Here is a 21772-nt window from a genome sequence, read left to right on the forward strand (position 1 = left end):
TAGACGTATAAGATTTTATGGGATTTAGTGATTACGAGTGACAGATTGTTTGGTAAACGTTTCGCATGTTCTATATGTTATAGTTATTTGAATGACTCTTACCATAATATGTTACGTTAACATACCAGGCACGTTCTCAGTTGGTTATTTATGCCTCATATAACGTACACTTATTCAGCCTGTTGTTCACTATTCTTTATTTATTTTAAATTGCCTTTCAAACGTCTATTCTTGGTGTTAGGTTTCATCAAATACATTTCCCCCCAAAATGCGACTTATATATGTTTTTTTCCTTCTTTATTATGCATTTTCGGCAGGTGCGACTTATACTCCGAAAAATACGGTAATAACATATCGCTATCAGTCTCTTAGCCTTAAAAATTGCAATGGAAAACATCAACTAAAAGTGCTGATAAGACAAACGTTTCACTGTTTCAATGATTTTGAATTGATGTTCTTTAATTTAAAGTACATTAATGGAATTAAACACAAACACGTGTCAAATTGAGACATTCTAGAATAAGGAATACATTCATAAGGTGGCCAATGAAGCAGAACAATGCTAGAAATGGTCCAACAACAACAAAAAATTCAAATGCGTGCAACAGAAAATGCACACCCCCTCCCCCCCAAAAAAATAAATAAATAAAAAACAACAACACACAAACCTTCAAAATACATGCATGACAGAAATGTTGCAACTTTATACAATAAAAGTTATCCTAGTTACCTGGAAGTTAGCAAGCCTTGTCACGTTCTGGTTAACATAAATGTAACTTGATACTCATCGACCATTAACAATGTAACACAAATGTAACATCACACTCATCGACCATTAGCAATGTAACATAAATGTAACTTCACACTCATCGACCATTAGCAATGTAACATAAATGTAACTTCACACTCATCGACCATTAACAATGTAACATAAATGTAACTTCACACTCATCGACCATTATCAATGTAACATAAATGTAACATCACACTCATCGACCATTAACAATGTAACATAAATGTAACTTCACACTCATCGACCATTATCAATGTAACATAAATGTAACTTCACACTCATCGACCATTAGCAATGTAACATAAATGTAACTTCACACTCATCGACCATTAACAATGTAACATAAATGTAACATCACACTCACCGACCATTAACAATGTAACATAAATGTAACTTCACACTCATCGACCATTAACAATGTAACATAAATGTAACATCACACGTCTCTGCCATGAATTATTAGTATTTTTTAAACAATAAATCCCATTGGTCTGTGATATATCCACCATCGTTTTACTTTTAGCATAAGTTGGCCTGGGTTCTTAAGGTTGAACCCAAGTTATGTCATTATTATTCAAACAGGCTTTAAGGGAGGGTGACAGGAATCCAAACGGGTTCATTTGTACACATGAGACATTAGGTAGGCACGTGGGCGGCGACTACAAACCTCTGGTGTTTTACTTGGTATGATGCTGCACCCACTGACAGAGTCTGGTACAATAATTCCGTGGACTGACGGTGGAAAATGTCCGGCCTGGGTGTCTCAGCCTTTTCCACCAATACTCCAGTCTCTTCTTGAAACCGTAAACTGTAAAAATGTCAATAATGCCAATGAAGTAACGTTGGTCAGGGCCATCAATGATGTGCTGAGCATTTTTTAAGTTGAGCAATAAACGTCTGTTCTGGACTGTGAAGTCTTGAAGTCCTGTGGTGTCACTGCCAGCCTCGGGCTGCTGAGGCGTTTCAGCACTTAACAGATCTCTGGCTTGTGCTGGTTTCGAACGCTCGTCATCCCTTTCAGATTGAAAGAAAGTGTTACCTTCTGGGACTGTCCCGGGAACGGAAGGGATATTCTGGCTAGGGCTGGTGCTGGGATGCACAGATCTAAAACCATTGACCAAAGGTAAAACAAATATTATTCAACATAATTATGTAAAGTCCACATTCAAATACAGTTCAACTCATAAAGTCAAATTCCCAGACCGTCTCCAATATTTTTGCTAAAAGTATACGCCAACTGTGTATATATATATATATATATATATATAAATATATAAGAAATACTTGACTTTCAGTGAATTCTAGCTATATACGTATATATATATATTTATTTTATTATATATATATATATATATATATATATATATATATATATATATATCCATCCATCCATCTTCTTCCGCTTATCCGAGGTCGGGTCGCGGGGGCAGCAGCTTAAGCAGGGAAGCCCAGACTTCCCTCTCCCCAGCCACTTCGTCCAGCTCCTCCCGGGGGATCCCGAGGCGTTCCCAGGCCTGCCGGGAGAGATAGTCTTCCCAGCGTGTCCTGGGTCTTCCCGTTGGCCTCCTACCGGTCGGACGTGCCCGAAACACCTTCCTAGGGAGGCGTTCGGGTGGCATCCTGACCAGATGCCCAAACCACCTCATCTGGCTCCTCTCGATGTGGAGGAGCAGCGGCTTTACTTTGAGCTCCCCCCGAATGACAGAGCTTCTCATATATATATATATATATATATATATATATATATATATATATATATATATATATATATATATATATATATATATATAAAGAAGAGAAATACTTGAATTTCAGTGTTCATTTATTTACACATATACACACACATAACACTCATCTACTCATTGTTGAGTTAAGGGTTGAATTGTCCATCCTTGTTCTATTCTCTGTCACTATATTTCTAAACCATGCTGAACACCCTCTCTGATGATGCATTCTGCTTCGTCTCCTTGTTGTGTGCGTAGTTGTGCACTGCACTCTCTAAAAGCCCTAGATGTTATTGTCACATATGCATGTAAAGTAGATGGCAGTATTGTCCTGTTTAAGAGTGTCACAACATTGCTGTTTACGGCAGACAAACTGCTTTACGGTAGACAAAAACGTGACTGCTGTTGTTGTGTGTTGTTACCGCGCTGGGAGGACGTTAATGAAACTGCCTAACAATAAACCCACATAAGAAACCAAGGACTCCCCCTCGATCATTCTACAGTTATAACGTGATTGGGCAGGCACGCTGTTTATATTGTGGGAAAGCGGACGTGAAAACAGGCTGTCGACACGTCACTCAGGTGCGCATGGAGCTGGAGGGGGCGTGGCCTCCAGCTCCGCCTGAATTTCGGGAAATTTTTGGGAGAAAATTTGTCCCGGCAGGTTTTAGGGAGAGGCGCTGAATTTCGGTAGTCTCCCGGAAAATCCAGGAGGGTTGGCAAGTATGGTGATAATTGAAGGCATAACGGTAAACCATTTCACTTGGTTTGGTACGAATCTCGGTTTTGAGGTCTTGATTTTTGGTACAGCAAGGGGAAAAAAAAGTAAAAAATATAAACTGCTTAACTTTTACATTAATATCTTAAAATATTTTTGAAGCAGGGCATAAACATGAATGTAACAACAATGGCAACTGTTGTTCCACTACACCAGGCCTGGGCAATTATTTTGACTCGAGGGGCCAAATTTAAAGAAAAAAATGTGTCTAGGGGCCGGTATATCTGATTTTTAGGAACACTAATACAAAACCTCAATTCAATAATGTCTGATTGAATGTTATGACAGACCGCCTTAAAAAACGGAATGGAATTAAAACATTTTTTTTACTGAATGAGACACCCAGAATGTACATGAAAATAAAGAATGTGTGATTTACAATATTAACTATGAACCATAAAACACTGAATATTGACAACATATCGACATATTTTACAATCAAGCGAAACGCAACAAAAATGCAATAAACAGCGAAATATGAACGCGAAAAAACTAAAAAAACCCGCCTACAATCTGATATATCACTAAGCTTTAGAACTTTGTTGCAAAAATCTCCTTCCGCGTCTGTACCTGACACCCGCATTTCAGTCTGGCCACTCTGGAAACACTCTGTGGAAACGCTCCCCACCCACACTGCTTGGTGCCTTGTCTGAGCTGCTGTGTCTTAGATTACCATAGTAACTAGTATATCATGCAAAAGTGCAGATTCCAACCATTGAAATACTTTGTATAGTTCAAGACTTAACGCTAATTTGAAAACATCACTGCACATCCTAATGGCAGCTACAGTTTCCATCTTAAAGATCTAAAAAAAATTATTTGGGAATGTCCGGCGGGCCAGATTGAAAAGCTTAATGTGGCCCCCGGGCCTTAATTTGCCGAGGTTCAATCTAACCCTAGGGGTTCGGTGAGTCGGCCTCAGGGGTTCGGCGGAGCCTCCGCCACGGAGGTAAAGACACATCCAACTTACTGTGTAAATAAAAACTTCTCCCTATCAGCGTATAATGGATACCCCCAAACAATGTTCCCTCTAATTTTCCATCTGTATTGCAGGTTGTTTGATGGATCCATTTAAATTTTTACTAGCAGATTGCAAAGGAAGAGAACACATTATATGAAACAGTACAGTTTACACAGTACAGTACATATTCCGTACAATTGACCACGAAATGGTAACACCTGAATACCGTATTTTTCGGACTATAAGTCGTAGTTTCTTTCATAGTTTGGCCGGGGTGCGACTTACGTGTGAAATTATTAACACATTACCGTAAAATATCAAGTAATATTATTTATCTCATTCACGTAAGAGACTAGACGTATAAGATTTCATGGGGTTTAGCGATTAGGAGTGACAGATTGTTTGGTAAACGTATAGCATGTTCTATATGTTATAGTTATTTGAATGACTCTTACCATAATATGTTACGTTAACATACCAGGCACGTTCTCAGTTGGTTATTTATGCCTCATATAACGTACACTTATTCAGCCTGTTGTTCTCTATTCTTTATTTATTTTAAATTGCCTTTCAAATGTCTATTCTTGGTGTTGGGTTTTATCAAATACATTTCCCCAAAAAATGCAACTTATACTCCAGTGCGACTTAAATATGTTTTTTTCCTTCTTTATTATGCATTTTCAGCCGGTGCGACTTATACTCCGGAGCAACTTATACTCCGAAAAATACGGTACATTTTTCAACTTGTTTAAGTCCACGTTAATCAATTCATGGTAATGTGTGTAAGGTGTGTAATTTGTTGTGAGTTCATGCACTGTGTTGGTTTTGTTCTTTGAACAAGGTGATGTTCATGCACGGTTCATTTTGTGCACCAGTAAAAAAACATAGGACTTTTTCTTGAATTTGAAAAAAAAAAAGTTTTTTATTTTTCACTAAAGAAGGGTTCAGTGAATGCGCATATGAAACTGGTGGGGTTCGGTACCTCCAACAAGGTTAAGAACCACTGCACTAATGATAAGACGCAAAAGACACCCCACTGGCTGGACTGACACTGCACTGTGTTGTTGTTTCATAATGGTGCCACCTGCTGGATTACAAAAGTCACTACAGTTTCTAGAACCCCATTCATCCCATCCATCCATCCATCCATTTTCTACCGCTTGTCCCTTACAGGCTCGCGGGGGGTGCTGGAGCCTATCTCAGCTGCACATGGGCAGAAGGCGCGGTACACCCTGGACAAGTCGCCACCTTATCACAGGGCCAACACAGATAGACAGACAACATTCACACTCACACACTAGGGTCAATTTAGTGTTGCCACTCAACCTATCCCCAGGTGCATGTCTTTGGAGGTGGGAGGAAGCCGGAGTACCCGGAGGGAACCCACGCAGTCACGGGGAGAACATGCAAACTCCACACAGAAAGATCCCAGCCCGGGATTGAACTCAGGACGTTCGTATTGTGAGGCACATGCACTAACCCCTGTGCCAGCTACACACATTTCTACAAGTAGTTAGCAATATATATATATATATATATATTTCAATTTATTTCAAACGAATAGCTGTGATGAAATGTGCAGCTCTTGTCAATGAGCCAAAACGTAAACAGGAAAAGAGCAGTTACTTTATCTGGCGCAATAAGATCAATATTATCTCTGGATGCAATAATTCTATTTAACAATGATTCAATATTGCTGCCGAAATGATTCAGGGACGAAACATTTTTTTTTTTTTTTTTTTTTAGAACGATACGACACAAAACGAGACAGTGACTTGAAATCGATTCTGTAACTTTTCAGCAAAACAAATCAAGCAGTGAGACAGTGAAATAAATAGTGGACACTTCAGGTTGAAATGTCCTATTGTCCTGTTATTTCTTGTGAGGGAATTATGTGTAAATTAATTATGGATACAAACAAGCAAGTAAACAACAATTAATGGCAAATGCATTTATATCGTATTTGAATAAAGTGCGACGAACAGTTTAGATGTAATTTGAGTCTTTATGCCCACAATTCACAACATTCAAGCAATTTTCATTAAAAGAACAGTAACATTTTAAGAGTAGATTTACATGCTAAATAAAGTTCCCCAACCCGGACATACTACATCTGTTCTCTGCCCTCGCATCGGTGATGACGGACAGCGTCCCAGGTGTGCGGAAGCGGAAGCTCAGCCCTGTTAATGGTGTTGTGCCCTTCACTTCCTAATTTCCATACCCTCCTTGATCCATCTCTTCTATTTATTTATTTCTCATCAAATCATTTCTACTTGTGTTCCGGGAGTCGGTGCACCACTGTCACTTCCATTGTGTCAGCTGCGACTTCCGTGGTTTAAAGTTGTGTTGGAGCTTAATCATTGTCTTGTGTCGTTTGTATTTATTGTGGCTTTTGTAATAGTGCTGTAGCTGGTCGGAGATACACTCTCAGACGCTTTCTTAACTAGCGGTGACAAACATAGTTAGTCAAAACACACGTTTAGACACTCAGCACACAGAAACCCAAACTCTCGCGGGACTCTGTTCTGCTGCTCTCACACATGATAGCGCCACCTCTTAAAGGCACACACACACACACACACACACACACACACACACACACACACACACACACACACACACACACACACAGACACAGACACAGACACACACACACACACACACACAAACAACCTTTCTCGACCACCGTAGGTATTGCCATTTTTGTTTGTTTTCGATGACGCCACAGACAGGAAAATAGATATAAAAAATATTGTTAAATGTGCTAAACTTCATTGATAAGTATCTTGGATCGATACCTATCTTTTGGAAGGCGAACTTGCCGAGCACAGATTGATATACAGTACTTTAAATGTAAGAATATAAATTTGATGATCAATTGTTACACCTGAAATACTATCCCACACTTCGGAATTTGTCTCTTTTTTTCTTAGTTGCATTTAGATGGATGATGGCCACAAATACGGACGTCAAACGCGGCACGCCACTCCTACTACAGTCAGTACGAGCTGTCACCTGTGAGCTTAAAGAAGCGCTTCCTGATAAACACAGTTTGCCGCTTCACAGTCAAATGACACAACAGCTGTACTGGTCACATGTTTTTTTTCTTAAAGTGATACACACATTGAGGTATTGAGGGACACAGTATTACTCTGTGTGTTTCATAATGCATTGATGCTTTAGTATCGTTTGACCGTCACTACTAAACAGAGCTATCAACATCTATCGGGGAGTATGGACATACACAGTGAGCTTAAAGCCGCGTCTGTTAGCAGAGAGATCAAAAATAAACACAGCATCAGCCAAAAGGGATCGTTGTTGACATTGGGCATTGAAAGGCTATCACATACCGGTACTTTTTCACAAAAATTGTCTGATACTGATCTGGGGCCTATCGATCGGAACGTCTCTAAATCCAACATCATCCATCGGGGCTGTCAATCTTTGGGCAGTTCTATGATTAACTACTTTCCTCCATAAAATAGATAAACAGCTCTGATGAATTTTTATGTTACTTTAATGAAAACTGGTTTTGTTTCTCATTGTCATCCCATTGGGTTGAGTTTTTTCTTGCCCTGATGTGGGATCTGAGCCGAGGATGTCGTTGTGGCTTGTGCAGCCCTTTGAGACACTCGTGATTTAGGGCTATATAAGTAAACATTGATTGATTGGATTGATTTAATAAATATCAACTCAAACATTTAATTACCAGCCAATCAAAGTAGACCTTTTACTGCCCTGTTTCTGGTTACAAGGTACTGTTCGCAGAAGTAAGCAAAATCATAGATACTAAACGTGTAGCACTCTTCTCGGGCCATCTCTGTGTTTGCCTCCGGGACTCACGGCCACCTCAAGCTGCGAAACTAACTTCAAAATACAAAACAAAACAGTTACCAAATGACTTGTACGTGTCAGGTGATATGTTTGTTTTGCAAACTGAATGACTACTTGTCGTCCAAAAGCTGTGTAAAAAAACACTGTGCGACTACTGCTAATGCTAGCCAGTTGTTTACGCTACCACTGATCTTAATTGGTAAATTAGGGATAACTTGACAACTTCCTATAATGTAGTTGGACCACCAGTGTTAAAATAATAACTGATGCATTTGTGTGTGTACTTTCTTTTACTTGAAAACAAGTAAAATGGAATTTATTTGTACATTGTTATGTTGTCGTGCTGTTTTATTTAATGTCCTCGTTTTATTTACTTAGTGTTAATAAAATGTCAAACTAATCCCAAGTTTATTTGGTTTTTAGAACAGGTGCTTTAAAACTGGCAGCGTAAAAGCAATGTAAAAAATATGGTGGTATTAATTTAGATCGGATGATAGGAAAAATATAATCATGTTACTGGGGCGGTATAGCTCGGTTGGTAAAGTGGCCGTGCCAGCAACTTCAGGGTTCCAGGTTCGATCCCCGCTTCTGCCATCCTAGTCACTGCCGTTGTGTCCTTGGGCAAGACGCTTTACCCACCTGCTCCCAGTGCCACCCACACTGGTTTAAATGTAACTTAGATATTGGGTTTCACTATATAAAGCGCTTTGAGTCACTAGAAAAAGCGCTATATAAATATAATTCACTTCACTTTTTTTTGTTGCTATATCCCTCAGCCCTGCATTGCACCTTGCACTGAAAACATAGTTGACTTGTTTAAGACTTACAAAGCAGGTGTCTATAAGACGTTTCTGCTGTGAGATGTTCAACCTCTTATGCTAATAAAGATGGTGATAAAAAAATGAATTTTTAATCTCTTAATTTACACGGGGCAGCGTGGCGCGGTTGGTAGAGCGGCCGTGCCATATATATATATATATATATATATATATATATATATATATATATATATATTAGAGATGCGCGGTTTGTGGACACAACCGCGGAGTCCGTGGATTATCCGCGGATCGGGCGGTTGAAATAAAAAAAAATTAGATTTTATCCGCGGGTCGGGTCGGGCGGTTGAAATAAAAAAAAATTAGATTTTAAATAGATTCAGGCGGGAGGCAGTTAAACCAATTCGGAAATATATATACATAGTTAAATGTTGTTACCCACATACGAAAAACGAGCAGGCACCTGGTGCATATGCCACAACAGAAAAAAAAAAAAGAAAAGAGATGGACACTTTTACGGAGCGGAGAAGGGACGCCTCGCCGGGGTCCGGGACCGAGCCCCCTTCCCCCGAGAGGGCCCCACCGGGAGCCGTAGCTGAGGCGATCCGCGAGAAGGGCCCGACGCACGTCCAGGGTCACCACCACGCCCACCGCACCGACACCCCGCCTCGTCCGCCTTCGCCGCGGCCGGCGTCACGCGCAGCAGGTAAGCAGCTTACCTGCCCGCCACCCCCGTAGCCGGGGGCGCGTAACAGGGGTCACTCCGCGCGCTCCGCCCGCGCAGCTTACCTGCCCGCCACCCCTGTTGCCGGGGCCGCGTAACAGGGGTCACTCCGCGCGCAGTGCGCTCACGAAAGGGGTGGGGCTCACCCTGGTTGATATAGACAGCAGGACGGTGGCCATGGAAGTCGGAACCCGAGTGTGTAACAACCCACCTGCCGAATCAACTAGCCCTGAAAATGGATGGCGCTGGAACGTCGGGCCCATACCCGGCCGTCGCCGGCAGCGAGACGCGCTTGGAGGTGCGCTCAGCGCGGCTCCTATATGATTGCGCACTGGTGTGCGTCTGGGCCGTGACAGCGTGGCACGTGAATGTCTGTGCTGCATTGGATCAGTCTCCTTTCTTTAACAGGCAAAAGCTTTATAACCTCACTAATGCCTTGCATCGTCTATATTAGATATATAACAACAGGCGGGTGCGGGTGGGTGCGGTTCTGATTAAATGTTAGATCGGGTGGATGGCGGATGGTTGACGACTTTCTGATGCGGTTGCGGATTTAATAATTGCCTATCCGCGCATCTCTAATATATATATATATATATATATATATATATATATATATATATATATATATATATATATATATATATATATATATATACACACACACACACACACATCGCCCTGTGACCCTGAGAGGGGCAAGCAGTAGAAAGAGAATGGATGGATGGCCTATGCTTTGTGGAACAAACCACATCATCTCAGCAACTGCAGGTAGTTTTAACTGAACTAAGCCCACACTTTACTAACCGCTTAGTTCTCTTGATAAGTGAAGCAAAGGAAAGTGCGTGATGACGCTCATCTTGCTGTAAAGGCTGGCATGCGATTAGAAGACTGTAGTCCAACACGTTGAGGCTTCTGAGAAAGTCTGTGTCAATTTCCACTTGCCGCAAGAGCCAGGAACGCTGCTGGTCTGTGTACAAAAACGTACAATTTAATTCATAATAATTTAAAATTTTCCTTTATTTAAACAGATAAAAAAACTAATTGAGATTAAAATATTTTTTGCAATTTTAGTATATAGTTTGTATTCATAAACAGTGTCATAATCGACATGAAACACAGCAGAAGACCTACCAAGAGTGATGTACTGGCCTTCAAAGTTAAGGTCTTTGAGAACCACAATAATCTGGCATCCCTCTGGCGCAGGGTTTGTCCAGCGACTCACTTCACAACCTTTAATATCGTACCTGGCAACACAAAAACCATGCATGTATGTCTATGAATGTTCTCAATCATCCAGGTCAACTGGACTGTTTGGTTTGTCTTAGAGGACGTTTCACCTCTCATCAGAATAGGCTTCACCACTTCGTGCTCATAGACTTAGATTGGTCAGCTCTAGTCCGGGACTAGACCGTAGATGGTGATATTCCTAAAGTCCTTGCAATAGCTAGTTGAGAAATGTTGTTCTTAAACTGTTGGACAATTTGCTCACGCATTTGTTCACAAAGTGGTGACCCTGTTCCCAATTAGCCTGTACACCTGTTGGATTTTACAAATACAAACCCGGTTTCCACATGAGTTGGGAAATTGTGTTAGATGTAAATATAAACGGAATACAATGATTTGCAAATCATTTTCAACCCATATTCAGTTGAATATGCTACAAAGACAACATATTTGATGTTCAAACTGATAAACATTTTTTTTTTTTTTCAAATAATCATTAACTTTTGAATTTCATGCCAGCAACACGTGACAAAGAAGTTGGGAAAGGTGGCAATAAATACTGATAAAGTTGAGGAATGCTCATCAAATACTTATTTGGAACATCCCACAGGTGAACAGGCAAATTGGGAACAGGTGGGTGCCATGATTTGGTATAAAAGTAGATTCCATGAAATGCTCAGTCATTCACAAACAAGGATGGAACAAGGGTCACCACTTTGTCAACAAATGCGTGAGCAAATTGTTGAACAGTTTAAGAAAAACTTTTCTCGACCAGCTATTGCAAGGAATTTAGGGATTTCACCATCTACGGTCCGTAATATCATCAAAGGGTTCAGAGAATCTTGAGAAATCACTGCACGTAAGCAGCTAAGCCCGTGACCTTCGATCCCTCAGGCTGTACTGCATCAACAAGCGACATCAGTGTGTAAAGGATATCACCACATGGGCTCAGGAACACTTCAGAAACCCACTGTCAGTAACTACAGTTGGTCGCTACATCTGTAAGTGCAAGTTAAAACTCTCCTATGCAAGGTGAAAACCGTTTATCACCAACACCCAGAAACGCCATCGGCTTCGCTGGGCCTGAGCTCATCTAAGATGGACTGATACAAAGTGGAAAAGTGTTCTGTGGTCTGACGAGTCCACATTTCAAATAGTTTTTGGAAACTGTAGACGTCGTGTCCTCCGGACCAAAGAGGAAAAGAAACATCCGGATTGTTATAGGTGCAAAGTTGAAAAGCCAGCATCTGTGATGGTATGGGGGTGTATTAGTGCCCAAGGCCTGGGTAACTTACACATCTGTGAAGGCACCATTAATGCTGAAAGGTACATACAGGTTTTGGAGCAACATATGTTGCCATCCAAGCAACGTTACCATGGACGCCCCTGCTTATTTCAGCAAGACAATGCAGAGCCACGTGTTACATCAACGTGGCTTCATAGTAGAAGAGTGCGGGTACTAGACTGGCCTGCCTGTAGTCGAGACCTGTCTCCCATTGAAAATGTGTGGCGCATTATGAAGCCTAAAATACCACAAAGGAGACCCCCGGACTGTTAAACAACTTAAGCTGTACATCAAGCAAGAATAGGAAAGAATTCCACCTGAGAAGCTTCAAAAATGTGTCTCCTCAGTTCCCAAACGTTTACTGAGTATTGTTAAAAGGAAAGGCCATGTAACACAGTGGTGAACATGCCCTTTCCCAACTACTTTGGCACGTGTTGCAGCCATGAAATTCTAAGTTAATTATTATTTGCAAAAAAAATATAAAGTTTATGAGTTTGAACATCAAATATCTTGTCTTTGTAGTGCATTCAATTGATTATGGGTTGAAAAGGATTTGCAAATCATTGTATTCCGTTTATATTTACATCTAACACAATTGCCCAACTCATATGGAAACGGGGTTTGTAAGTGTTTGATGAGCATTCCTCAACTTTCTCAAGTCTTTTTTGCCACTTGTGCCAGCTTTTTTTGAAACATGTTGCAGGCATCAAATTACAAATGAGCTAATATTTGCAAAAAAATAACAAATGTTTTCAGTTTGACCGTTAAGTATCTTGTCTTTGCAGTCTATTCAATTGAATATAGGTTGAAAAGGATTTGCAAATCATTGTACCGGTATTCTGTTTTTATTTACCATTTACACAACGTGCCAACTTCACTGGTTTTGGCGTTTGTAATCAGTGACAGCTGATGTGGCCAGGAATACATTTTGGGTAAAATTATTGTCATTTAATCATTTTCGGCCATGATGTCTACATAAACAGAAACACATCAGCTAAAATTTAAAATGTAACCCATTTTAAGGGGAGGAAACATAATTCAAGCCCCCAACTTACTGTAAATGGGATAACCGACGGCTAATCAGACACCAGCGTAAGTTTTGAATAATTTCATAAAAGACCAAAGGCACAGTCTTAGCACCATTTGAAACACTTAATTGTCCCAACGGTACAATTATAATTCCTCTACTGCTAAAATTCTCAGAACAAGCAGACATTTTTGGGGGGAATGTGTAGTTTTCTCGCAGTACATCCCAGGGTTTAGGAGATGAATTAACAGGGATTCTAAGGTGTCATTTTGTGTTTGATTCACGGTAATCATTATTATGTTATTTATTTTATGGGTTTGTTTTGGGTCTGTGTTTGGTTCCTGTTCCGATTTTCACCTGTGTCTCTTTCTTGTGTATCCTACACTCAGCTCTCTCTCCTCTCACTCATGTCTAGTCCAGGTGTACATAAATTTCAAATGATTTAGTCCCCAGTCTGTCAAACCATAGTCTGGTGGGCACATGTCTTTTGTGATGAGTCGGCTTTAAGCTAGTTGTTACTTTCTTTTCATGTCCCTAACGTTGTTGTGTGCGTTTTGGACATTGAACACTCTATTTCTATTTTTGTACATTTGAATACTGAGTTACGACTCCCACTGTTATAGAATTAAACCTTTTGGAGCAGCATTCCACTGTCTACTTTCCTTGCTTTCCTGCACATTAAGACAAATCTTCTGTGAGCAAATCTTACCTGGCACTGATTCGATCATCTGGATAAAACACACTTTGCATAACAATGAAGTATTTCTGCAAATGACAAGGAAATAAGAGTTAAAATGCTGCTTTGCCATAGTGGAAAAAGAAGAATGAGTATGTACCTTTTGCCTGTATGAAATGTTGATCCTGTGAACACCTTGTAAAGACAGAAAGTTTGGAAATGTTTCAATCGGACAGGCGGTAACAGAAAACAGCTGATTAACATCATTTAGAGAGGATTGATTTACACAACATTTTTCATGTGACAAAAATACATTTTTCTCCCTTTCAAAAAATAATTTCAATTATTTTTTAATTATATGTTGTTTTCTTAAATTTAAGTGCATTTATAGTACCAAGTACAAAACAGAGTATTTAAAAAATAAATAAATAAGGACTGCATTTACCATTAACAATGAAACATATACATACATCACACACCTTTGACTTGATTTAGTGGTATTTTAGAATAAACATCAGATAAATGTTTTCTCTAAGTTCCACTTGGTTGGTGGTATATCAACCCTCATTTGTTTTACCCTCATTTAAGCAGAAGTGTTTTTTGGGGGGATAAATCAGATATCTGCTAATGCAACTACAGTGCAGGTAAACAGGATATTCTTAAGATGAGCCTGAGGCGGCTGCCCTCCTTCGTCAGAGTCCAACAGCAATTTTTAATGTCCAAGCGAAAGCAGCCACAACTGTCACACAAGTCAATCATGGATGTCAAGACGCGATGGAAAAGCACTTTGGGTATGCTGGTTTGTTTCCTCAAGAGGCAATAGGCTTATTTAGTCGTATATATTTTAATCTTAACTTTTATAGTTTTTAGTTTCAATTTGTAGAAAGAAGTACAGCAGTTGATTTTAGGTCATGCATGTAAAGCCATAAAACATAGCAAAATACACCTGCATAGTTTTGTGACTCAGTTCAATTTAAAAAAAAACCTGTCTACTCATTTATTTACTCACTGCAGTTTTCTTAAACGTACATCCAAATATTGTCTCGTCTTGTTCTCATGAACCCAATATCCTGTCATCATATGAGCCGAGCCTATTGCCACACCATTACTTTTTACTGACAAAAATAGGTGCACACCTAGCAACTTCACCAGAAGTGAATGGGGATATGTCTTCATATGTTCCATGTAGATCTTCAGGTTGTCCAGAAGGAATCGGATTTCCCTCTCATTCTGGGTCTTCAAAAAGAAGCGCTTGTCATTGCTGGAAATTTAGAGCAAAGTGAAGTACATTTTACACCAGACCTGGGAAATATATATATACATATATATATATTTATATTTCTCTCAAATATTGTTAAAAAAATATATGTGTTAGTGAGCATTTCTTCTTTGCCAAGATAATCCATCCCACCTCACAGGTGTGGCATATCAAGATGCTGATTAAATAGCATGCGTGTCAGTAACCTGACACTTGCTTCGCGCAAACAAAGTGAACTTAGTTTCAAGATGGATATTCAACAGACATTCAACATCCAGTCAGGCGGACTCTGAAAGCGCATGCCGTAGCTGTCAGCCCGCGTTGACTAGTGCTTTAGGTTGAGGGGCTGTCAATAAATTACTTGGCACTGGCTCAAAACAAAAATTACAATCGGCAGCAGTTTTTTGCTCATGTGACTGAGAACGCCTATAACGTTTTCATATTGTTTGTTCATTATTACTGTACTTAGCTCATGGGTTGTTTGTTTTACAGATTTTCTTTTTGTTTGTTTTTTAATGTTTGTTCATCATTACCAGTTCATGCTGCTTCAGTCATCCAGCGACAAATTGACAAACAGGCAGTATGTCTGACTTGAATGTCTGTCTGGGAATAGAGGAGGTAAATATCCATCTGTGTGTATCCGTTTTGCGCTTGTAATCCTGGACACGGTTTGCCAAACAGTCGGTGCGACTGGGAGTCCGAATGCCTGTTGAATTTCACCTCTGCCGTCTCGCGCTGGCTGCTCTGTAAGCAAACCCTGCCTACCTTTAGGGATGGGAATCGAAAACTTTGCTCAGAACCGGTTCGCAGTGTATAACGATTCTCTTGACGAATACGGTGGGCGGGAATGATGTCATTACACAACGTGCTTAGTGATATCAGACAGCAACATGGCAACCATGGCGGCAGAAACGCTCCAAAGTCTTTTGACAAGAGAATGCAACGGCGCTAAATGTAAAAACTGCAAGGCTGCTATTTCATCAAGAGGACATACGAGCAGGGGCGCCGCTAGGGATTTTGGGCCCCATGAAAATAATCTTTACAAGGCCCCCAACACAGTGTCATTATTTTTTCTGTATTATAATTTCATCATTAGGGGCCTCTCTGGGCCCCCCTCCATCATGGGCCCCTAGAATCCGTCTCCTTTACCCCCCCTTTTCGGCGCTCCTGCGTACGAGCAATATGCTGAAACGTTTAGACACACAGCACGCAATAACTATAAATAAATGTCGCGTTTTTTAACTGGTCTGATGTCATCCCGGCAGCAGTCACATGGCGTAAATACAACAGATACTAACAAACACCCGCTTATACTGTTAGCGCTATTATTTGTTAAATTGAAATTAATGCCTTCTCATTTGGATGACAATGACTAAAGACATCTGCCGCTAGAAGCGCAGGAGATGTTTGCTTTACCCAGGGAGACGACCAGCATGTTGGCTACACAGTCAGAAGATTGAGGATTTCAATCTCTGTTTGGGCATCTCTTTTTCCGGATGCTCTGGCTTCCTCCAACATTCCAAAAATATGTATGTTAGGTTAATTCAGTGCATTTTAATTATTTTCCGTTCAGTTCCCCCAACCCCTAGGAAGAAGAATACATTTTACAAAATAATATTAATTTATTATATTGATTTTGATCTTATTACAGTCGACGCTCCTTTTTTTCGGTACAGTAGGTGAACGTTAAATTTTAGTCCACCAACGTTTCACTCAGTCATTATATTATACAGGCGAAACAACAACAAAAAAGGAATTAGAATTAAAGGCACTGATTCTTGGATGAAAAAGAGTTACACTTTCCACTAGTCAATAGCAAGCCAACATAATGGACAGTTCGAAACAATTGCCTAGCAAGGGAACGTGTCACAGGAACAATACACACCAACCTCCTGACACAGAGGAAGAATACACTTAGTCTCAAAAACAGAGATGTATGAGACGATGGATAACATAGTAAGAAAACCAATTAGCGCAGGAGATGTTTGCTTTACCCAGCCAGGGAGACGACCAGCATGTTGGCTACACAGTCAGAAGATTGAGGGTTTCAATCTCTGTTTGGGCATCTCTGCGTGGAATTTGCATGCTCTACGGCTTCCTCCAACATTCCAAAAATATGTATTTTAGGTTAATTCAGTGCATTTAAATTATTTTCTGTTCAGTTCCCCCACCCCTTAGGAAGAAGAATACATTTGACAAAAGAATATTAATTTATTATATTGATTTTGATTTTATCAATTCCCATCCCTACCCCTCACCCTCACATAAACCGGTAGTGACACACGTCATTTTGCCTTTATCATTTAGAAGCACTTTACCTTTACAAATTAATACGGAAGATGATAAACATATTTAAATACTCAATAAATCACCAAAATGATTCCCGGGCGCGGCCACCGCTGCTGCCCACTGCTCCCCGGGCGCGGCCACCGCTGCTGCCCACTGCTCCCCTCACCTCCCAGGGGGTGATCAAGGGTGATGGGTCAAATGCAGAGAATAATCTCGCCACACCTAGTGTGTGTGTGACAATCATTGGTACTTTAACTTTAACTTTAACAATAATATCGCTCTTAGAATCCATAACAACATATGATGTATGTTGTAAGTCTGTTGTTTTTTTGATTTATGTTGTTTAAAAAGAAAAAAAAGCTTTCAGTGTGCTAAGTACTGATGGACCACATGCAACAATACTGTAAAAATAATGATACCGTGATCATTTTAGTCCCAAAAAACATGATATGAAATGTTCATATTGTTACACCACATATTGACATAATTAAATGAAAGAAAATAATCTTAATCACCCCCTGTGCTCAGGACCCTGGTACGGACTCCTTGCAAAGTATCTCAATTATACAGCATTGAGGAGGTCTTATATTCAGCGGCATAAGGTGCACTCAAGAATTTAGTGAAGAAAAGAGTGTGTACTTTGCCACGCACGTGAGGAAGAAGTCAGCTTTGCTTTTAGAGTTGCTGATGAACTGAAGGTAGCACTTGTCAGAGCAGAGGGACTGCTGATACTCCTGTTCTGTCACACCTAAAGTCCCACGTAGCTTGGAAAACACTGGGCCAGCAAACGTTTCTAGAGTAAAACCCTATGCATGCATGCACACGTAGACGCACACGCACAAGCACACGCACATGTCAACAAGTTAGCAAAATATCCCAGGCCAGGTGGGAGACTTGGTCTCCCACCTGTGCCCTCCAATCGGTCAGATGTGCCCTGAATGCCTCCCCAGGGAGGCGTCCAGGGGCATCCTAAACAGATGTCCGAGCAACCTCATCTGGCTCCTGTCACTATGGAGGAGCAGCAACTTTACTCCGAGCCCTTCCTGAATGACAGAGCTTCTCACCTTATCTCTAAGGGAGAACCTCGCCACCCTACGGAGGAAACTCATTTCGGCCGCTTGTAAGGACATTATGGATGTGTAATGGCATAATGAATGGGAATTGTTATTAGTGATACACAAACAAATCTACCTACCTTATGAATCTGAGTGACCTTTGAAATGAAATCTTCTTCTGATAGTTGATTCTAAACAGAGCAAAAAACCTAGAGTTAAATTCAGGTCAATACACTATACACTGCATATAAATTGCATAACATAGTTATATCTGTAAGGAGTGTTTTTAGAATCTATTAATGTAACCCGAACAAATTACGGCAGTGCCTACTGATGTGTCCTTTACACCAACAGCTGAAGCAAAATCATTTTTCCTGTAAGAAGTTCATCTTCTTCTCGTGTTCCATACTTCCCAACAGTGCACACGTAGCAAGTGTGTGTCCTGCACCAAGAAAATGCAGGTATTCATTTCTGATGCTATGGTTTGTTGGGTTTCGACAGGCTGATAATTGTTCGCTGCAGGTTCAATGGTTTGTGGCAAAAGTGGCTCCTCTGAATGCATGCTTTAAATTTGCTTTGTATGTTTCTTTATGTGTTATTGCAGGAGAATCTTGTACAGTATATTGTCAAAGACAGGATCTGTTAGACTCTTAAATTGTTTTTTTTATGAAATCTGTGATATCACTGAATTTTGCTCTCCTTTGCAGATGTTCCTGCAGCTCAAAATAAAGTTTTTGCAATTATGTATCCATGGTCCGGGTTTATGTATTGACAGCTCTTCACAAGTTCTTTGGCGTGTCCTCTCATATGCTGTATAGACACTCAGAATTGTCTATTTTGTGTCACTCAATTCCATGAGCAAATGCCCTCTTAAATGTGTGGTATTTTAATGAACCACCATCATATATTGGTATTTCTCTTTTTGGTAGGGCTGCAAGGAATTGCTGTTGTACAGGTAAAGTTGTTTTGCTTCCTCATGATGCCAAGCACATATTTTTTCCCCATGTCAGGTGTATTTGGATTGGAGTTTTAGGTAAGTTGTGGATGGACATACTGTGTGTCAGCTGGTATGTTCACAAACACACAAGGTTGAGGGACTTTGTGTGAGGTTGTTGCATTTCCCATCACAGTTTTATGAATTCATTTCCATCATTGTTGTTTGTTTTGGATCTGATGGATGTAATTATTCTGCATTCAGGTTGAGCTGCTGTTGAAATATTCCTTTTTTCAAATATGAATTAATTCTATCTGTAGCCTCTGATGACCTTCCTTCACTTGTACTACATTGTGCTTTGAGTATGTTTGATTGTGCCATTTTTTCTGCAATTTCCTGATCCAGTTGTAACTTCTTTTCTTTCGCCCAGTTGTTCCTCCTCATCCTTCTGCATAGCTCTTCCTCTTCTTCTGCTTTCCTTCTGAGTAGCTCTTTCTCTTTCGATGCTTTACTTCAGAGTAGCTCTTCCTCTTTAGTGCATGTTTTTGTTCAAGAAACATTTGTCCTGTAGTTAAAGCAGGGACCTCTGCTTCAGCTCTTAAGCACGCAGATGAAGGTGTAAAACTCCCGGTTTGAGAAGTTTTGTGAGATCCAATATTAGAAATACTGTCACTTAGATTTATGTCATCTTCCAATACATTGCAAACATTTGATAAATGTTTATTGGGTTCAGTGTGTTCCACAAAAAACATGATCCTGCCATTTTCAACTTTTCCAGAAAGTCCTTGATTTGAGAAACATTTTTCTATTTTCTCATGAGCTCTTTAATGACTGGTATACCTTTTCATTTGTTCACAAACCTTTTGCTCTCATTTTGCATGTCCTTAATTTTATACAGCAAAGCCTTCTCAGTTAGGTTGCCTTATCTCCTTTTTGCTCCATTTTAGAGGACAAGGTTGCACTTGTTTGACTCATTGTTTTGACTTATTTTTGTTCGGTCCTTCCAGTGAAACAATTACATAAAATATTCAACTCAATCCACAGTGTGTAATGAAGTGAAGTGAATTACATTTATATAGCGCTTTTTCTCAAGTGACTCAAAGCGCTTTACATAGTGAAAAACTATCTATGTTACATTTTAACCAGTGTGGGTGGCACTGGGAGCAGGTGGGTAAAGTGTCTTGCCCAAGGACACAATGGCAGTGACTAGGATGGCGGAAGCGGGGATCGAACCTGCAACCCTCAAGTTGCTGGCACGGCCACTCTACCAACCGAGCTATACCGCCCCGTAATGAAAAGATTGTTTCACTTCAACAAAGCAATGTCATCCAGTGCATTGAAACTTCAAACCATTGCAATTTTGAAACCACAATAGCAGCATTCAACCATATAAATGAGCGCACGTGTTGGAAACAGCTGTTGTTATTCAGCGTGTGCATGCAGCGAACATCTGTCAGTCAAAGCGCGTGCAGCCAACACCCAGCAGTTCGTCTTCCATACATGAAGCGATTGTCATAAAGTTCCACACAAAGACAGTCGAGCACCAATGCACATGTCAGATTCCTTATTTACCAGCGAACACAGACAGGCGTCCCACCTGCTCTAGAGAGCGGTGTTTTGGGTGGGTGTCCTGCAGTGTGCTGACAGCATGAATTGTGTGTGGTGGCTTTCCTTTCCTTTCCTTTCCTTCAAATTATTTCATAAGAAGCCAAAAAGTGCAAAAACAATAATGTTGGTGTTGGAGGAGTTGTGAATGACTGCAGGGACACAACATTAGATACACCTGCAGACTGCAGGTGTACCTAATTCACAACTCCTCCAACACAAACATTATTGTTTTTAAACTTTTTGGCTTCTTATTAAATAACTTTTGTAACCTATTTTCATGGGCTTTCCTCTTTGTGATGTTAAGTTCCTGTTATGCGCTGTTATACAGTATATGCCTTGAGCTCTTATTTTGAAGGCGCTAAGAGCGGAAGTGATGTCACGTTGAGGAGGTTTTTGAAAGAAGGTAAATAAAGTGGTCCTCGTGTAAAATGGAGCCTCCGTGTTTGTTATTTTGTAGTTTCATACAGTATAGGCGACATTAATAACCCTCGGTTACACTTTTTTAAATAGATTCAATCTTGAACGTGGAAAGTTTAAGTGAGGGCTTTAGTTGCGGCGCATGGACTTAATTTCTAAGTAAAGGTAAGACCATAATAACGTTTTTTTTATTAAATGTGCTTTTTTGTGTGCTACAGTTTGTATGTGTAAAGTTAAAGTTAAGTTAAAGTACCAATGATTGTCACACACACACTAGGTGTAATGAAATTTGTCCTCTGCATTTGACCCATCCCCTGGTTCACCCCCTGGGAGGTGAGGGGAGCAGTGGGCAGCAGCGGCGCCGCGCCTGGGAATCATTTTTGGTGATTTAACCCCCAATTCCAAC

At 40.3% G+C, this 21772-nt stretch overlaps 1 protein-coding gene across 6 annotated transcripts in view; it reads right to left on the reverse strand.

The window, feature by feature from the left end:
* Positions 1 to 445: 445 nt before the first annotated feature.
* Positions 446 to 21772, reverse strand: part of pip5kl1 (phosphatidylinositol-4-phosphate 5-kinase-like 1) — an 82851-nt gene continuing 61524 nt past the window's right edge. For 4 of the 6 annotated variants that reach the window (XM_061980644.1, XM_061980647.1, XM_061980646.2 and 1 more), the window contains exons 3-10: positions 18548 to 18598; positions 18004 to 18158; positions 14942 to 15066; positions 13966 to 14000; positions 13839 to 13894; positions 10725 to 10837; positions 10398 to 10560; positions 446 to 1897 (exon numbers count right to left, since the gene is read on the reverse strand). In XM_061980644.1, the coding sequence (XP_061836628.1) occupies positions 1471 to 1897; positions 10398 to 10560; positions 10725 to 10837; positions 13839 to 13894; positions 13966 to 14000; positions 14942 to 15066; positions 18004 to 18158; positions 18548 to 18598 (1125 nt within the window). In that variant the 3' untranslated portion in view covers positions 446 to 1470. The remainder of the gene's footprint in view (positions 1898 to 10397; positions 10561 to 10724; positions 10838 to 13838; positions 13895 to 13965; positions 14001 to 14941; positions 15067 to 18003; positions 18159 to 18547; positions 18599 to 21772) is intronic. The other 2 variants (XM_061980641.1, XM_061980642.1) reach the window with 2 other exon arrangements.

Source organism: Nerophis lumbriciformis, linkage group LG20 (genome assembly GCF_033978685.3).
Source record: "Nerophis lumbriciformis linkage group LG20, RoL_Nlum_v2.1, whole genome shotgun sequence".
Lineage (NCBI taxonomy): Eukaryota > Metazoa > Chordata > Actinopteri > Syngnathiformes > Syngnathidae > Nerophis > Nerophis lumbriciformis.